The sequence below is a fragment of the Marmota flaviventris genome, chromosome 4 (assembly GCF_047511675.1).
Source record: "Marmota flaviventris isolate mMarFla1 chromosome 4, mMarFla1.hap1, whole genome shotgun sequence".
Classification (NCBI taxonomy): Eukaryota; Metazoa; Chordata; class Mammalia; order Rodentia; family Sciuridae; genus Marmota; species Marmota flaviventris.
The window spans coordinates 54866687-54884241 of NC_092501.1; the positions used below are offsets into that span (position 1 = coordinate 54866687).

Genomic DNA, 17555 nt, shown 5'->3' on the forward strand with positions numbered 1-17555 from the left:
TGGCAGACTTTGGCAAGGAGTGAGGGGATGGTTATAGCAGCAGGGATTATAGAATGAGAGGTACAAGGGCCCTGGGGAGGAAAACACAAAATGAGGGCTAGATGCAGAAAGGACCATGAACACTCTTTAGTTTTGACACATCACAGACACTAAAAAGAAGGAAAAAGTCTTTTTTTCTCTTACTGGCTGCTTTGCCTGGATCTCAGTGCTTGGGTGCATAAACCAAATCTATTATTATAGATTCAGTCATGTTATTATAATTCAGTCATGAATGGACTTTTCTGGATTCACTTGGAAATCTAGCACTGGGTGATATGTATGTAGGGAAATATGAGTTTTGAACAACCAAAATTCAAGTAAATATTTGGAGGGCAACCTACTAATTGTTTGAGGATTATCTAAATGGAACTGTCCCTACAAAAGTTGTCTTTTTTTTTTTTTTTTTTTTGGTACTGGGGACTGAACTCAGGGGCACTCAGCCACTGAGCTACATCCCCAGACCTATTTTGTATTTTACTTAGAGACAGGATCTCACTTAGTTTAAGCTAGCTCTTTGAACTTGCAATTTTCTTGTCTCAGCCTCGAGAGCCACAGAGATTACAGGAGTGCACCACCACACCTGGCCAAGAGTTGACTTTTGACTTTTGACTTCTCTGGGAATGGTATGTGTCATCCAGAGCCCTAGGTTTACCCACTACTTGTCTCTTGACTATTTCATTTCTCCCTGGATGCCTACAAAAGTTAAGTGAAAGATAAAAAGAGAAGGATGCATTTAAACCAATTTCACTATTTGGAATTCTGATTCTTTTTTCTATTTCCCTTTGATTCCCATTTCCATGACTAACCAAGGAATAAAGAGCTCTTCAGTTGCTTGCAGAGAAAGGTGCATATGGAATTGTGTGGCATTTTGAAACAAATGGCTAGGTGAAATTGCCCCAACTTTCCCTTTTTCCCTGGCCTAATTTTGAACTTCCTCTGAGGGCTTCATGAGTGCTGCATGTCTAATGAGGGAAGCACAAAATATTAGGGTCTAATATGATGAACTTTTTTGGAGGGGAGGTACCAGGGATTAAATCCAGGGGGCCTTAACCACTGAGCCATTTCCCCAGCCCTTTTTATATTTCATTTAGAGTCAGGGTCTTGCTGAGTTGCTAAGTTGCTGAGGCTGGCTTCGAACTTGAGATCCTCCTGCCTCAGCCTCCCAAGCTGTTAGGATTCCAGCCATGCAGCTCCACACCCAACATATGTACTTATTTCTATGTTCCAGGCACACACTGCATGTGCAACCAGGGCACAGTATATTCTGCACGAATATCAATCCTATAACTTTATGCTATCTATATTTCTTTGGGTGTTTCTGAGACTAAATCATGGGAATAAGATGATGCTCCTCAACCTTGACTGCTCATTGGAATCAACTGGGATTGATTAGCTTTATAAACTGAGATTGTCTGTGTCACAATCCCAGAGCTTATGACTTAATAAATTGGAGTGTGGGGATTTTTAAAAAGCACAACAGGAGATTCTAATTGTGCAGCCATGGTTAAAATCACTGCGTATACTCAATCACTATATGTAGAAACATACTGACTTTCATTGAATTTTAAATTTGATTTAGGTCAGTCAACATTTATCGAGTGCCTACTCCATATAAGGCACAAAGGCAAACTTCTGACACAGTCCATATCAATGAGTAACTACAATCTAGCACAAGCAAACAAGAGTGGGCTAGGGTCAGGGGAGAGAGCAGCAGGTGTCTAGAGTCTATGCTCTGTAGAAAACACTGTAGAAAGTAATCTCTTCCTCCGGACCCATGAAATTTTCAAAGAAATTATTCTGTTTGATTGGGGCATGGGGAATCAGAAAATATTTCACAGAGGAAGTGGCATTTCGGATGAACTTTATAGGATCAGGTAGGATTTCCAGAGGTGGAGACAGCCTCCAGGTAAAGGTCGGAGAGAGGCATGTGGATGGAAGGCAAGGTCTTTTGTGGTGTTGCCACAGTGCTGTGTGTTTTTTCTGAGTGGTGATGGGGTAAGCTTGAATACCCCGAAACAGAACAGCTGGTACCTACCTGAGTTGGCTCCAGGTAGCCATTGGGGATTTGAAAATTAGGGAATAATGTCAGTAGAGCAGGACTTTGGGGAGAATGAGGTGATGTTGGGGTCTGGGTTGGATTTGAGTAGGAAGAAGTCACAGTATTAGAGCCAAGAAATATTGAGGGAAATTAAGATAGTAATGAAAGTTGGAACTGGGTGACTGTAGGGGAATGGAAAGGAAAGCCTGAAAATAAGAGGAATAATAAATTAGGATGAATAGAATTTCTTGCTTGATTGGAAAAAGTAAGAAAAAAAAACTTGAATGTTTCTTATTCTGATTGTGAGGAACGTGATGGTGCCATTAGGACTAGAAATCATTAAGTTTGGTTGAGGAATGGTTTATGAAAGGGAAGATAATGAATCTGATTTTGGTTATGTTGTGAAAGCAAACACTTGCATTGTCATTGAATTCTAATAGAATTATGAAAGCAGGGCACTGATGTGTTTAGCACAGTGGTTCTCAACAAAAACAGAGCCGGTTGGGGTTGCTAAGGCACCTAGGATAGAAGTTAGGGATGCTACTAAGTATCCTCCAATCCACACTCAGTCCCCCTCCACAACGAATTATCAGGCCCCCAAGGTCAATACTACCCAGGTTGAGAAAGCCTAATTTAATATAATTCAATAGTTCAAATTTTAGGAATTTTTAGGTTCGTTATATTTTGAGTGAGGCAGCGCCACCTAGTGGCCAATTACGAGACTTATCCTAGTTCTCTTGAACACAATCAAAGGAGACGGATTAATAAATAATTCAGAAAGCTAAGACATATAGAGATGAATACCTGCCCCCCATGGGAGAATTTCTAGGGCTTACAAAGGTGTATGCAATAAGGATATCAGGTGTACAATCTAGAAGCAATCTCTGAATCAGAAAGTACTTCTTGGTTATGGTATTTCATAATAGAAGCCAATACAGAAACATTTTATAGGATATACAAGATGCATTCTATTCCATTAAAGTTGCCTATATTTTACTACTATTACTGCATAAATAAAAAAGGAAACAAAAACCTAATAGTTCTGCTGAACATAGTTGACTGAAATCTTCATTTCTTACAGATGCAGCTTATGGCATTTTTAAAATTAAGAAATCGAGACTGAAAAATAAGAGATTTTAAAAGTTGTGAAAAAATAGGATGAAGAGAACTAGAAACTTTTGTTTGCTAAAGAATAGATCTTTGCCTCAGGAAACATCCATTGCACATGCCTTAAACATTGCCCCTCCTACTAGATCACAGGGTCTCTGAGGGCAGGACTGTGTCTTATTCATTTGTTTGCATCTCCCACAGTATCTACCATGGTATCTTATATAGAGTAGACACACAAAGGATTTTTTTGAGTGAATGAATTTATTTTTATTCTGGAAATTTCTTGCCTTGGAGCAAAGAAAGTTTCAAGCCTTTCTAAGCAATTACTATCTCTAACTCACTTAAATAAGATGCCCGCAGAGGGGGCCTGACATAGAGAACACCAGAGATTTGAGCAAAGGGAATCAGTGGAAAATGTGCTGTGATGACCATTCCTTGGGCAGTTTTTGGACTGCTGTAGATTGTAGACTCCTGTGTCTAACAGATTTACTCATCCAGCAAGTATTTGTTGCATGTGTCTACTTTGGGCTAGGTACTTTTCTAGGCACTAGGGATATCACTGGGATCTTAAGTCTAAAAATTCCTTAAATTGAGAGGCAAATTTTGAATAGGTGGATTAGAATAAAGATGCAAATTCCCCTTTCCCTCCACTTTCCTGGTTAGTGTAATATTTTCTATGTAGAAAATGCCATTTGATCAACGATCTCAAAGCAGCTCACAGCTATTAAAGATCTCTCTTTCCACAACCACGTCTCGGCTACTGTAAATGGAAAGCCAGCACTCTCCCAACACTTCTTTTCTTGTCTGCATCTCTTCCTTCCTTATTGCCTTCGACACTTCCAGACTTTTGGGAGGGAGTAGGAACATACTGTGTGCTATTTTACAAGCAAATGATGAAGATGACTCTTGCACATTTTGCAAGTGGTAACTAAAGCTTGTAGTTTTTAAAGTGACCCTGCAGAAGACTTTTTTTTCCCCCTTGATTGGTTTATTAACAACCTTTTAGTTTCAGAGTCTAGAGATGCAAAGTCAGAAAGAAGAAAAATCAATCACCATTTCAAACCAAATGGTGCAGGCAGGCTTGTGGGTTCCTGTTTTGGCCACAGAATAAATGCACAGTGCAACACTGAGTGTTCAGGTGAATTTTTTTTTTCATGTCTCAAGCACCTTTTGGCACCTTATTATATGGCCCATGTACACCCAGGATATGCAAATCAAAAGTGTTTCACCACATGTGAGATTTGTATGATATGATCTCCTAATGCTAAGTGATTTAATGAGTTCATCAAAATGACTGCTATGAATGTAACTAATGAAAGGTGACAGCAACTTCCCCACTTTTTTGATTGCTGGATGAATTAGTTATATTCTAAGGTCACTACTGTGTAACTCCTCTCAGCCCAGGCATATGGCCCCTAATTTCTCCTAGTAGGACTTAAACATTCCTAACATAATGGGGACAGGGAGCATGCTAGCCTTTCCCCAAAGTAGTAGATGGCTGCAGTATGACATCTTTGGTTCATCTCTATTGCTCACTTTTTTGCTGGAATCTTTAAAAGGCATAGCCCCACAGCTCCCCCGACCCCCTCATCTGAGACTGCAAGAGTCCCCAGCCAACTTATTCAAAGCACTTCTTACCACAGGTCCAACAGCATGGGTACTCACTCAAATCCTGATGCTTAGAAACTGCTGTGACTGGCCCTTACTTCCCCCTCCACAGTCTGCCCCCTTACACAGCAGGCACCCAGACATCCTTAAAGTTCATCACTTTCCACTACACTCCGAGAAGAGCATGAATACACCATTGTGCTTTCCATGGAGGAAAAGGCAGAAAAAATGTCAAGTCCTTTACTGGTGAGAGATCCGTAGCGACTGCCACTGGGCCGGATAGACATGGGTGCTGGGATCTGCTGGTGCCACTGAGCTGGAAAATTGAGCAAATAATGTGTTATGATCAAGGGCATACAGTCTGGCAGGTACCCCACAGAGGTGCGTTCTGTCCTCACTCCAATGCTCCCTTTGAATTCTTGGTAAAGCATTTAAGGATATCTAGATCTGAATGATCTTATTTGTAAAAGAGAGCAATAAAACATTCCCTGCCATGAACAGGGAAATTGATCTGGTGATCTCTTAAGGCTCTAATTCTACAACCTGTGATTCTCACTCAGTAAGAGGTTAGAATTCCTGTAAGAAGGAAGAGTGGATGGCTATGGTGATTTCTCAAAATTATCCCCTCTCACTGACAAGGCGTGGGGTCTGCTGGCGACTGTGTACAGGGGATTGTAGGCTCACAGAGGAGGGCACCTCATGAGGTAGAGGCAAGAAACTGTGGCCATAGAAGCCAAAAGATGGGTTCAACCCCTGTGGGAAGTACCCATCCTACACCCTAACCACCCTAAACAGCCATTACCTATCTACCTACCCAGAACCCTAATCAGGTTCAATGAGTTAAAGCAAGAAGACTAAAAAGTAGTTTATATGCAATCAAGCATAGTTCATGGACAAAAGAGAATTGATTTGAGTTTCCATATTCACCAGGTGATATTCAAAGGAGACCTTGTTTTTAGCAGACTCCATCCTTAGGCTTGAACATGGCCTGAATAAAATACCTATCCCCACTGTGCAGTCTCTGTTATCATCTCTGATTCAGAAATTACCAAGTGCTGGGCACAGTGATACATGCCTGTATTCTCAGCAGCTCAGGAGGCTGAGTCAGGAGGATTGCAAGTTCAAGACCAGCCTCAGCAATTTAGTGAGACCCTGTCTTAAAATAAAAAAGGGCTGGGGATGGGCTGGGGTTGTAGCTCAGTGGTAGAGCACTTGCCTAGCATATGTGAGGCACTGGGTTCAATCCTCAGCATCACATAAAAATAAATAAATAAAAATAAAGGTATTGTGTCCATCTTCAACTAAAAAAAATTGTTTTAAAAAAGAAAAAAGCTAGGGATGAGGCTCAGTGGTCAAGTGGCCTTGAGTTCAGTCCCTAGTACCAAAAAGAAAAAAAATTACCAAGCAATCTCCTGATAAGTTTCTGGGTACCTTGATATGGAGAAGGGGGTATACTAGGCGGGGAACACTGGGGCTCTAGGTCTTAGGAAGCTGTGCTCCTGTTTAGCATTCTGATTTATAAATTGGTCCTTTGTTGATTTCATTATCTGTAATCAGTTTTTCAGTTTTAAGTTCCTCTGAGTGAGTGGAGAGAATAAAATTTGTGAAGCCATAACACTGAAGGCAAAACTTACAGCAATTCCACTTTAAGAGCATCTCTTATCCTTACCCTGATAACTCTGGCATCTTAACTGGACAGTAATTCCTAATTTTAGGAATTATTTCTGGTGCTGGGGATTGAACTCAGGGCCTTAGACATACTAGTCATGTACTCTACCATTGAGCTACACCCCAGCGGCACTTGAGAGTGGAGCCTTACTATTCCATTTCTTAGAAGTGTGGTGGTGGTGGTAAAGGAGGAGGTGACAGTGAAATTATTCTAGTCTAAGGCCTCCATCATTTTCCCCACCCCAGATCCCAACAGACCCAACAGCACCTCCTATTGTTAGTGCCGTGAAGGACAGGAAAGAGGCTAGCTGGGAACTCAGCCACTGGAGGGCAGTGTTGATTTAAGTCATCCATTTCAGGGTTTACCAGTTGGAGACCTATTGCCTTCAGACCTGGAGGAGACGCCTAGACCAAGAAACCTATCATTGGCATCTTTCTCCTTGGACATTTTTAGCTTCCTTCACAATTGATTTTCTTTCCCCTTTCCTTTTTTTTTTTTTTTTTTTGATGAGATGAGGGGCGAGTACCGCGTATTGAACTCAGGGGCACTCGACCACTGAGCCACATCCCCAGCCCTATTTTGTATTTTATTTAGAGACAGGGTCTCATTGAGTTGCTCAGTGTCTTGCTTTTGCTGAGACTGGCTTTGAATTCATGATCCTCTTGCCTCAGCGTCCCAAACCGCTGGGATTTCAGGTATGCGCCACTGAGCCTGGCCACAATTGATTTTCTTTTCAAGTCAGGAAAAATAATACAGATCTATATCTTTCCTCTAAAAATGAGACCTAGGGAAAATGGCAGGCCAAACCCCTTTCTGCATGGTACTAAATAAAGGGGATACCTGTTGTTCACCTGTAAACAGCAGGGCTCTTGGGTTCTAAATAGAATTGCTGTTGTTATTCTGATTAATCATGTTAAACAAGTTATGAATGTGAAATTTATTGGTTTAACCAATTATTTAAACAAAAATAAAAAAGGAAAAAGAAAAAAGAAGCACTCTTTTCGATTAAAGACCATGACTCTAAAACATACCAGTTAATGTCAAAGAGTTTAAGGAAGAGGAATAGAGCACACAAAAACGTTAATAAAGATTAATTTCTTAGATCCTTTGAAAATGAGAAACATGGGTCAAAGGAATGATAACGAAGACTTGGGTTTGTTTCTTAGCTGTAGTCGTTAAACTCTCTTGAGTCTCCATTTTCTCAGCATTTAAATGAGGATAACAACAATTATAATAATTTCATGGGCCTGGGAGGACCAACGATACCACTTTCATTAATTATGTTACTATTCAAATGTCACTTGAGTTTAATATTATTAATTTACTTCCACTTAATAGGGAACTCTGATTGGGGTATTGGAGTAATACACATTAGTTGAATGCATAAATAAATGAATGATGGCATCTAGAAAATTCTTCTGGGTGATCACGGTAGTAGGGAGTTCCTGTGGGTGACCCACTGCAGAGGGAGACAGCATGAAGACACTGGATGGCTAAGAATGCTTGGCTGAACATTAGAATCTCAGGTCACACCTCAGGTAGGTGCACATTGTGGGCTAGCTGAAGACTTCCTAGGATCAGAATTCCTCTTTTGGAAGAAGGTTAAGCTCAAGGCAAAACACAGAAGTGTACAAAAGCCCTGAGGTACCTAGGACCAGATGACTTTAAAAATCCATCTCGTAAGCACTAAAATCTACCTAATTCTTTTATGGACACTTACTAATCCTAAAAAAAAATGATCTTAAAGCTGCCTGAAATGCACAGATGTTCAACCGATGGATGACATTATACTTACCGTATATATCCAACCTAGCAGTGCACGACACTATGCCAGCTTCATTTTTGGCTGACAGTGTGTACCATCCAGCATCTGATTTCTTGGCTGGCTGAATGAGGAGGCAGACATATCCTGTTGTGTCCTGGTGCATGCTGGAGAAGAGAAAGAACATACCCATATTTTAAGTAGGAGCAGAAGCATCTCTGTCAAATTTAGGAAAACCCACTCTCTAAAGGGGAAAAAAAAAAAAGGAAATTCTGTTGAAGACAAGCACAAAGCAAATCTGAAGGTTAAAAGAAGCTACAAAAGATCAGCAATGAACCTTATAATGCTAAGAAGAAGGTGACAGCCATCCAAGATGCTGTGACCAGTGTCTGTATATTCCATTGCTCCAACTCCACCAAAGTTTTACTCCTTATCAGGGGGAACCCTGCTTTTCACAACCAAAGTACAGAATGATCTCTTTTCTAAATAAGATTGGAAATTTCAGTGACAACTTTGTTAAGAAGCTATGGGAAAGCAAATCAAAATAAGATCCCAGGGGCAAATGTATCTACAGCCTGGAGATGGCATTTCCTAATGTGACCAGCTGGATGCATGCAGAATTTAGCTTAATGTGATTGAGGAAATCAGCCTGCTTTTTCCTTCTGTTTTCTGTACATCAGTAGTTTTCAACCTTGGCTGCACATTAGAATCTCAGGCCACACCTCAGAGAATTACATCAGAACCTCAGGCTGGGACCCAAGCATTAGGATTTTTAGGAAATTCCCCAGGTGATTTTGATCTGCGGCCAAGGATGGAGAACCAACCATGTGGCTACATGGCCCTTTTACCCCTTGTTGTTCTGGCCTCTTTCATACCCTGTTCCAAGATCCCTTCGGAGACTGCCACAGCTCATTTACCGGGCAGAGATAATACCAATAACTTCTTGAGTTCAAAGAATAAACAAGTGTGTCCCTTTGGTTGAAAGCTATTTATTATTTGTAAAACAATAAGACTAAATAAAGTCATAACAAGTATAACAAAAGTAAAAAAATACCCATCACAATTTCACCACCTTATTATGTTGGCTACTTTCACTTTCTGATTAATGAATTCATTCTTTGAAATATTTCTTTACTAAACTCTTGTTGAATACTCTGTTGGGCAGGGCCAGGTGGCTCATGCCTGTAATCCCAGTGGCTCAGGAGCTTGAGGTAGGAGGATCACAAGTTCAAAGCCAGCCTGAGCAATTTTAGTGATCTCTAAGCAACTTAGAGAGACCCTGTCTCTAAATAAAATACTAAAAGGTCTGGGATGTGGCTCAGTGGTTGAGTGCCCCTGGGTTCAATACCCAGTACCAAAAAAAAAAAAAAAAAAAAAAAAAAGAATATTCTGTTGGGCACAATCCTGGATGGGCTGCCTTGGGTGCTGAGGGTGTAAAGATGAAAATGACAAAAATTCTTTCTCTAAAAGAGTCCCTAAGCTTAGTAGGAAAGAAAAAATAGGAATTAAATAAGTAAAAGTAGCAATAAATAGAATGCAACACACTATAGAGAAATGACGCAGGAAAGGTGCTTTGGGAACGTAGAGGGAAGGTTATTTGGGGAAGTCCCTGGCACTAAGGAGAAGGTGTGAAGATGTTTAGAAGCACAAGCATATGTAAGATTAAGTTACAGAAAAATGAACACTGCACAAAGACCAATGATGAATAAAAAGAAATTACTTTAAAAATTTACTTTGTAAGTACTATAATATAACATACTCGATTAATTTGTGAGAAAGCTTCCCAAAAGATGTGCTAGAGCCTTTCTAAAAGGTTGAGTTTGTTCCAGCAGCACGGGAGGCTGAGGCAGGAGGATCTCAAGTTCAAAGCCAGCCTCAGCAACTTAGTGAGGCCGTGAGCAACTCAGTGAGACCCTGTCTCTAAATAAAACACAAAAATGCCTTGTGGCGCAGTGGTTATGCCCCTGGGTTCAATAGCCAGTACCAAAAAAAAAAAAAGGTTGAGGTTGGGGATGAGGCTGTTCCAGGTAGTGGAACAGCTTGAGCAAAGACATGATGGTGTAGGAGAGTGGGTGGCATGTTCATTATGGCCAGGAGTGGAGAGTACATGGGGACTAGTGGTGGAAGGACTAGGGGCAAGGCAGGAGAGAGAGCCACATGTACATGGTAAAGGGTTGGGATTCTTCCTTTCGGGTGATAAGAAACCTTGACACATCTTAAATTGCAGGTGGTGTGATCAGTTTGCATTTGTAAAAGATCACTCTAACAGTGTGAGGAGGAGAACTGATTAAGGCTTGTTCCTGGTGTCAGAGACATATTAGAATGCTGTTGCTTCAGTTTAGTGAGTTGAGGTGATCACAGAGGAAATGCATGCATTTGTTCATTTGTTCTGTATAAATTTCTACCAGTAAAAGGCATGGTGCTTGGTGTCGTGAGAAGTCAGGACATACAAAGACAAAGGAGATGGTGTCCCTAAGCTCAGATGCTCACAGTCTAGTCGAGGTGACACAGGTTGAAATCAATAACACTAACAATAATGGCCGTGTGCAACAGCGTGTGGCAGAAAACGGGCTCAGATCTGGACCACAGAATACAGACCCAGTCCTGGACTGGGGAGGGGAGAAAGCAGGAGCACTGGAGGTCACGATTTTGAGCTGAGCCTGAGGGATCACAGACACTGGGGAGGCAGACTGTAGTTGGAGGAAGACACAGAAGAGAGTACTCAAGGAAGAAAAGCTACCAGCAGAGACACATCAATGAGAAGGCGGGATGTAGAAGCCATAAATACTTAATCATATGTAAAACCTTCATAAATTTATTGTATAATTTTAAACTTAAAAATTAAAGTTTTTAACCTCTGAGACAACCATACAACATACAACAACAACAACAAAAGGAATAAATTCTTGATATACACAATAATGTGAATGAAACTCAAGCGCATATTGCTAAAAAGCAAGACCCAAAAGGCTACAATCTTATTAGGTGGCCAACATGTGCTCCAAGCGCACAGGTCCCCGTGGAGGTGGTGGCTGCCATACCTGATCCTCTCTCTGGTGGAAGGGATGGTCTCATTGTCTTTCTTCCAGTAGAACACGGGTGGGGGCATGCCTATCACGCGGCACTCCAGTCTCACTGGGTGGCCCTCGGGAACGCCACTATTTTGCAGTTTCTCCAGGATCACAGGTGCTTTCTTCACTTCTTTTGCTGGATGAGAGAAGAGATTTCTTGTTTGAATAGTAAGTGCTTTGAAGTTCATGCCTCAAGTACACTACATTCTGAAATTCAGAACACTTCTTGGACCCCTTGGTGAGGATCATTGCCTTGATCAAGCTCTATAAATGTTTAAAAAAAAAAATTGGGCCAGCCATCTCTGTACATCCCGTGTGAGATAACACTTGAAGATCTGGGATGCAAATGCTAGGAATGGTTAAATTAGAGGATTTTCTTTAATTGTGCAATAATAACTTTTGAGAAACAATATTCTTTTGAGAAACAACATTCTTTATATACTAAAATTGATCCTTTTTTTGGAGGAATGTATTTCGTAGGAGATATATCAATTTTCCCCAACTTTTTGTTTTGAAAAAAAAAAAAAAACCTCATACCTACAGAATCATATGGTTTTTAAAAATACACAAAATTACACTTTCTAAAATGGTCCTTCTTTTGTCCAGAACCTCTTATGTCAGGGTTTCAAAGTCAAGATTAAAGCAAAATGGTGGGGAAAAAGGTAAAGATCTGCAATCAATGTATCCTTGCAAAATGAGTCTTTCCTATTCCGTTGGCAAGAGGAAATTCATTGTAAGGAATGGAAAAAGATAAATAAGCATTTATCTGCAGACAGGAATGATGTGCTGAAGATACTGTGAGCTCATCAGACTGCAAGACAGCAGGAGAAAGCCCAACTCCAGAATTCCTAAATTCTGAAACTTAATTCTGGCTGGACTGCTGCCCTGCAGGGGTGGCTCCTTGTAGATGATGTCTTGTTTTCCTCTTCTATAGGCATGACAACATTTTGTTCACATTAGCTTATAAGATAAGGGTTTGTTCTCTTATCAGCTCAAATTTGCCAAACATCCTCCATATTCTAGGCACTAAGGCTGATACTAGAGATACACACAACAAGTCAGAGTCTCTGACTTCAGAAGCTCACACAAAGAAATGAACAATTACACAGAAGGCCATGAGCTCTCTGTAAGTTCCTCCTTTTCATTTCTTAAATTTTTTGTTTATTTGAGATAGGGTCTCATTAAGTTGCCCAGGCTGGGCTTGAATCTGTGGTCCTTTCGTCTCATCCCTCCAGTAGCTGAGATTACTGGCATAGAAATACAGAGGAGGACTGGGAAGGAGTAGTTGTGCTTGGTGGATCTACTGTGCCAGGGTGGTGACACTTGAGTTAGTCTTTAGAGAATGAATAAGAAGCTGCAGGGCTAAGAAGGGTATTCTAGATAGAGGGACCACAGATGTAAAGGCCTGTAACTTAGGGAGATTAAAAAAAAAGCCTGGTATGTTTCAGGAATAATACATTGACTGCAGGACAAATGACTGGAATGTAGTGACAGTCAATTTGTTGATTGCTCAATGAATAATTACAATGCTCCCTTTATTGCATGTGTAATATGTACAAGGTTCTGTGTTCTGTTTTAACATTAACATTGTTTTTGAAAGCAATCTAGAAATATGGTCCTAACTACAGTGAAGGGGAAACTGAGATTGGCGGAGTAAAGTGCTAAGGAATTCTGCCAGAGGTTCTGCATATTTGCACAATAATTTTGAAGGGAGTTATGTCTGGGGGTCCCAGCAGCAAACCTTACCTACTACAGTGAGCTCCAGACTAAAAGAATTCTGCCCAGTTTTGTTGGTAGCCACACACGTATAGGTCCCCGCATCCCGCTGGGTGAGTGGGTCAATGAGCAGAGAGTGGATTCCCGTCTCCCTGACCAGCATCTTGTGGGAGGCATCTGGTAGCACAGGTTGGCCATTGAGCAGCCACGTCAGCTCTGGGGGCGGTAAGCCACTCACCTAATAAACAACAGGACAGCTGAGGCAAATGACAGACTGATGACAGGCAGATTTATTTGGTGGTTGAATTCTTCATCCTTGTTTGGCAAGTATACAGTGAGAGAAAACATGGAGTGATGAGAACCCTTCTGGAGCAGTACAGGGAGAAGAGGGAGGGTTCTGAGTGAATTGCTGCATGAATTTAAATGATGTGGTATTTTGATCCCAGTTTAGGTCATGATTAATCTATTTGATTATATTCTACATTAGAATAAATAAGAATTAAGCTATAGATAAAACAGACCTGAAGCATCAACATCAGAGAAGATATATTGCTTGTAAACTTAATAAGCATGAGTTAGATATGAGAAAGGTCAGATAATAAACCAGGGTACTCAAATTTTGCTGCAAATTATAAGAGGATGGAGAGGGTTTAAAAATTCCAGTGCCCAGGATTGTGGCTCAGCGGTAGAGCGCTCACCTAGCATGTGTGAGGCACTGGGTTCGATCCTCAGCACCACATAAAAGTAAATAAACAAAATAAATGTATTGTGTACAAATAAAAAAAATATTTAAAAAATTCCAGTGCCCACTTGGAATATTAAACCAGAATCTCTAGGGAGGGGACCCAGACCTTGGTAGTTTTTAGAGTTTAGTGAGGGGGAAATAACAGTCAACCTGAATATTATTTAGGCAGCAATGGGAGACTAAGAATCACTGAATGAATCCTTAACCTCAAGCCTTCCCAAATTTGCATCTAAATTTTCCACAGCATTCCACATTTTGTCTGGGGTGGAAGTGGTGACTTAAGTTTCTCGTCATATTAAGAGGTATCTGCCCTGCTCATCTCACACCGAGTTTTTAATTTAAAAATTAGAATACAGATTCACTAAATGTGATGGATGTTGATTAGTATGAGAAACCATGTTCTGCTCTCATAAACTGCCTCATAACCATTGTTTCATGACTATAATTTTTTCAAAGGCTATACCTCATAATAATCACTTCAAGGATACAAAGAAAAAAAAAATCACACAGAAATAAAAACTTTTCAGGCACTACGTGGAAGGAAATGTTCAAATTATATCACCTCCTTGGTTGTATTTTAAAAATGCAATTAACTTGATACAATGCCAAAAAATATAACAACTTAAAAATTTCATGAAATAATTAAATTTTGTCTGGTATTAAATTTTCCAAAAAGCCTATGGAGAAAATGATCTATCCCTTTGCCAGGAATTCCTTCTTTGGAAACCACAGCTCCAACAAAACAAATACAAACAAAAATATAAATGCAAGCAAACAATCAAATGCAAAATCTGAGCAGATCTGGAACTAAGGACAAATGCTAAGAATCTACCTTACAGTCCAGCCGACAGAGGCGCCCCTCGTGAGCTACCATATCCCCAGGAGCCTGCAGAAAATGTGGTCGGAAAAAGCGTTCCTGTAGAGGCTCTTTGTCTCTTTCTTGCACTCGGGACCTTCCCCTAGAACAAGTATGTTCAGGTTTCAAACATAGAAGCCATTTTACAAACTCATAGCAACACGTATTTTGGCATGGCTATAGGACTATAAAGACAGCAGCAGCGTTTTTTTTTTTCTTTCTTTCTTTTTTTGGGGTGGGGAGGGGAAAAAGCCTTCTAGGGCAGAAAATTAATAATAATAATAATAATAATGTGGAGTTAATTAAAAAGAAAAAGAAAGCAAAGTGGTAAGCATGTCATAAACTGTAGGATTATCTTGGGAGATCTGTAATCAAATAAACAGGCTTTAGCTTTTTCTCTCTGAAGTCATTCTGGGTTAAGTGGCTCAGCTTTCTTGCTGTGGGTTTGACCAGTTGTTCAAAAGACATCAAAATAAACAAATAAATCAGTATTCAATCTGAACCTCAAAAGAGAGACCAAAAGAGAAGTCCTGCTTATTATCCAGAACAAGGCAACTTCAATCTCTATAGCTTTGAGTAATAAAGTTTAACCTGGTTATAAATTATGGCAGACCATTAAAGATGTCCATGAACTTAAACTGGGTAAGACTGACCAACAGTAACAGCTGTTCTTAAAAAAAGAAGAAGGTATAGTTGCAAGGCTCGTGAAATACTGTATCTGAAACATGGGTTGCTATTTTTATTCCTTTGGTAAGTCACATTTAATTCATATGTGTCAGCAACTATGGAATGCTTTGCTAAGACTTTGTGGCACCATAAGACTCAAGCCACACTCTTTCTTCTTAGTGGCTAGTAAAATCAGAGAGGATAAAAAGCTAATTGCTGTAGTGGAGACAGCAAAAATAATTGCTCTCTCTCTATATAATCATTAAAGGCTCCTGTTTTATTAAAGAGAAGAAAGTGACTCAATTCAAAGGATCTAATTTATATCTTATGTACACAGGTGCTACTGATGGTTACAAAATTTTAACCATTAAAATGTACCAAAGATCAGTATTTCTCAAATGTTAATGTGCTTGTGAATCACATGGCATGTTATTAAAATGCAGATTCTGATTCGGTAATCTGGGATGGGCTTGAACTTCTACATTTGCGACAAACTCGAAAAGTGGCGCTGGTGCTGCTGGCGGAAGGCTACCTTTAAGTAACAATATGTAGACCCAACAACTTTGGTGCCCTTTGTGGAGGGTAGGCATATGGGAGGAGCCCACAGAAGGTGGATTCTTCCTATCATTACCTGTGAGACTGGCCGGCAGGGGTTAGCCGACTGCGAATGGGCAAACTCTGTACCATCAAGTGGCCAGAACAGCTGATTCTCCCCTGAGAAATAGGAAAAGAACTAGATTAAATTAAGAACTTCAGAAGGACTTGTTAGTGTATACCTGCAATCCCAGCCACTGTGGTGGTTGAGGGAGGAGGATCAAAAGTCAGGTCGTCCTGGGCTACTCAGTGAGACCCTGTCTCAAAAGTTAAAAGGAATGGGGGTGGGGGTAGCTCTGTGATAAGGGCTCATGTGAAATGACTTGGGTTTAGTCCCCAGTACTGAATTAAAAAAAAAGAAAAAAGAAAGAATCTACATTTTTTTTTCAATTTATGTTTTCTTTTCTGCATTAGAACATTATGAAACTTTTTGCTATTATGAATTTTTCTTTGTAGGAGTGGAATGAAAACAATATAATATGACTTCTTATCTTCATATTCTAGGGGGAGAGATTTTTTTAAAACTATCGTGATGATTTTTATTTTAACCTGAGAAATGAACAGAGCACAAATATAAAAAGTTTTTCTTTAAATTTTTGTGAACCTAATACAACTTGTAGGTACAATGCAGAGAGCATGACCAAGTAGTTTTATACTTTTCTCAATAGCGATTCATCCTGTTCTTTCAATAGGAAGGATGGATGAGAGTAGAAATTATGATTCTGTACTTTGTATTTGAATAGTGATTAAAGGACTGGGGTTGTACCTCAGTGGTAGAGCGCTTGCCTCAGCACCACATAAAAATAAATAAATGAATAAATAAATAAATAAGTAAATAAATAAATACATACATAAACAAACAAGTAAAATAAAAAGTATTGAGTCCATCTACAAGTAAAAAAAGCTATTTTAAAAATTAGTAATTAAAGATATTTTTTTCTGGCCTATCTTTTAGGGAAATTTTAAGACTTGGCCTCATTCAGAAAAGAAGGTGAGAGATTATGACTTTTCAACTTTTATCAAGAAAAAGAAGGATATGAATTTGAAGGACACTTAAAGCCTTTATGAGGTAATTTACCTATTCTCTAAAGAACAAAAATGACATATTGTTCTTTGATAGAATAAAAATTGGTAGAATGACTCATTAACTCCTCAAGAGACCCAAGGAGTTGACAATCATAAAATTCAGCCCAACAGGTATGGGAGGGAAATGTAGTGAAGAAATAGTACCAATGTCCTTTGACAAAGCCTGAAATGTTGAGTGACCTGTCAGTGGCTAACTAGTCTTTTAGGTTGTGATACTGCGCTCTAGTTACACACAATCACAATGCTTCTCATTCATTTTCCTCAGCAATCCTGAGTAACTCGCACTTCTCAAGGTCTCATTCACAATGACATCAACCGCTCCTTCCTCAGAGTGCAGCACAGTGCGTAACCCTGCGTCTCCACCTGGGGGTTGGCTGCCATGATGGTGTAGTTGCCATCGTCATCACTGGTGGTGGATTCAATGTGCAGAGAACATGTCCCATCTCCTTCTCGCCTCATTTTGCAGTGCTCATTTCTCTTAGAAATCTGCTTCCCATCTTTGAACCAGTAAACCTGAAGTGAAAGATAATCAAGAAGAATGTATGTATATGTATGTGTATATGTATGTGTGTGTGTATATATGTGCATATATAAT

At 39.9% G+C, this 17555-nt stretch overlaps 1 protein-coding gene across 1 annotated transcript in view; it reads right to left on the reverse strand.

Moving 5' to 3' along the window:
• Positions 1–3230: 3230 nt before the first annotated feature.
• Positions 3231–17555, reverse strand: part of Mypn (myopalladin) — an 82817-nt gene continuing 68492 nt past the window's right edge. Inside the window, exons 13-19 of the mRNA XM_027931294.2 lie at positions 17324–17473; positions 15912–15994; positions 14591–14717; positions 13044–13251; positions 11268–11433; positions 8260–8393; positions 3231–5111 (exon numbers count right to left, since the gene is read on the reverse strand). Coding sequence (XP_027787095.2) covers positions 4942–5111; positions 8260–8393; positions 11268–11433; positions 13044–13251; positions 14591–14717; positions 15912–15994; positions 17324–17473 — 1038 coding nt within the window. The 3' untranslated portion in view covers positions 3231–4941. The remainder of the gene's footprint in view (positions 5112–8259; positions 8394–11267; positions 11434–13043; positions 13252–14590; positions 14718–15911; positions 15995–17323; positions 17474–17555) is intronic.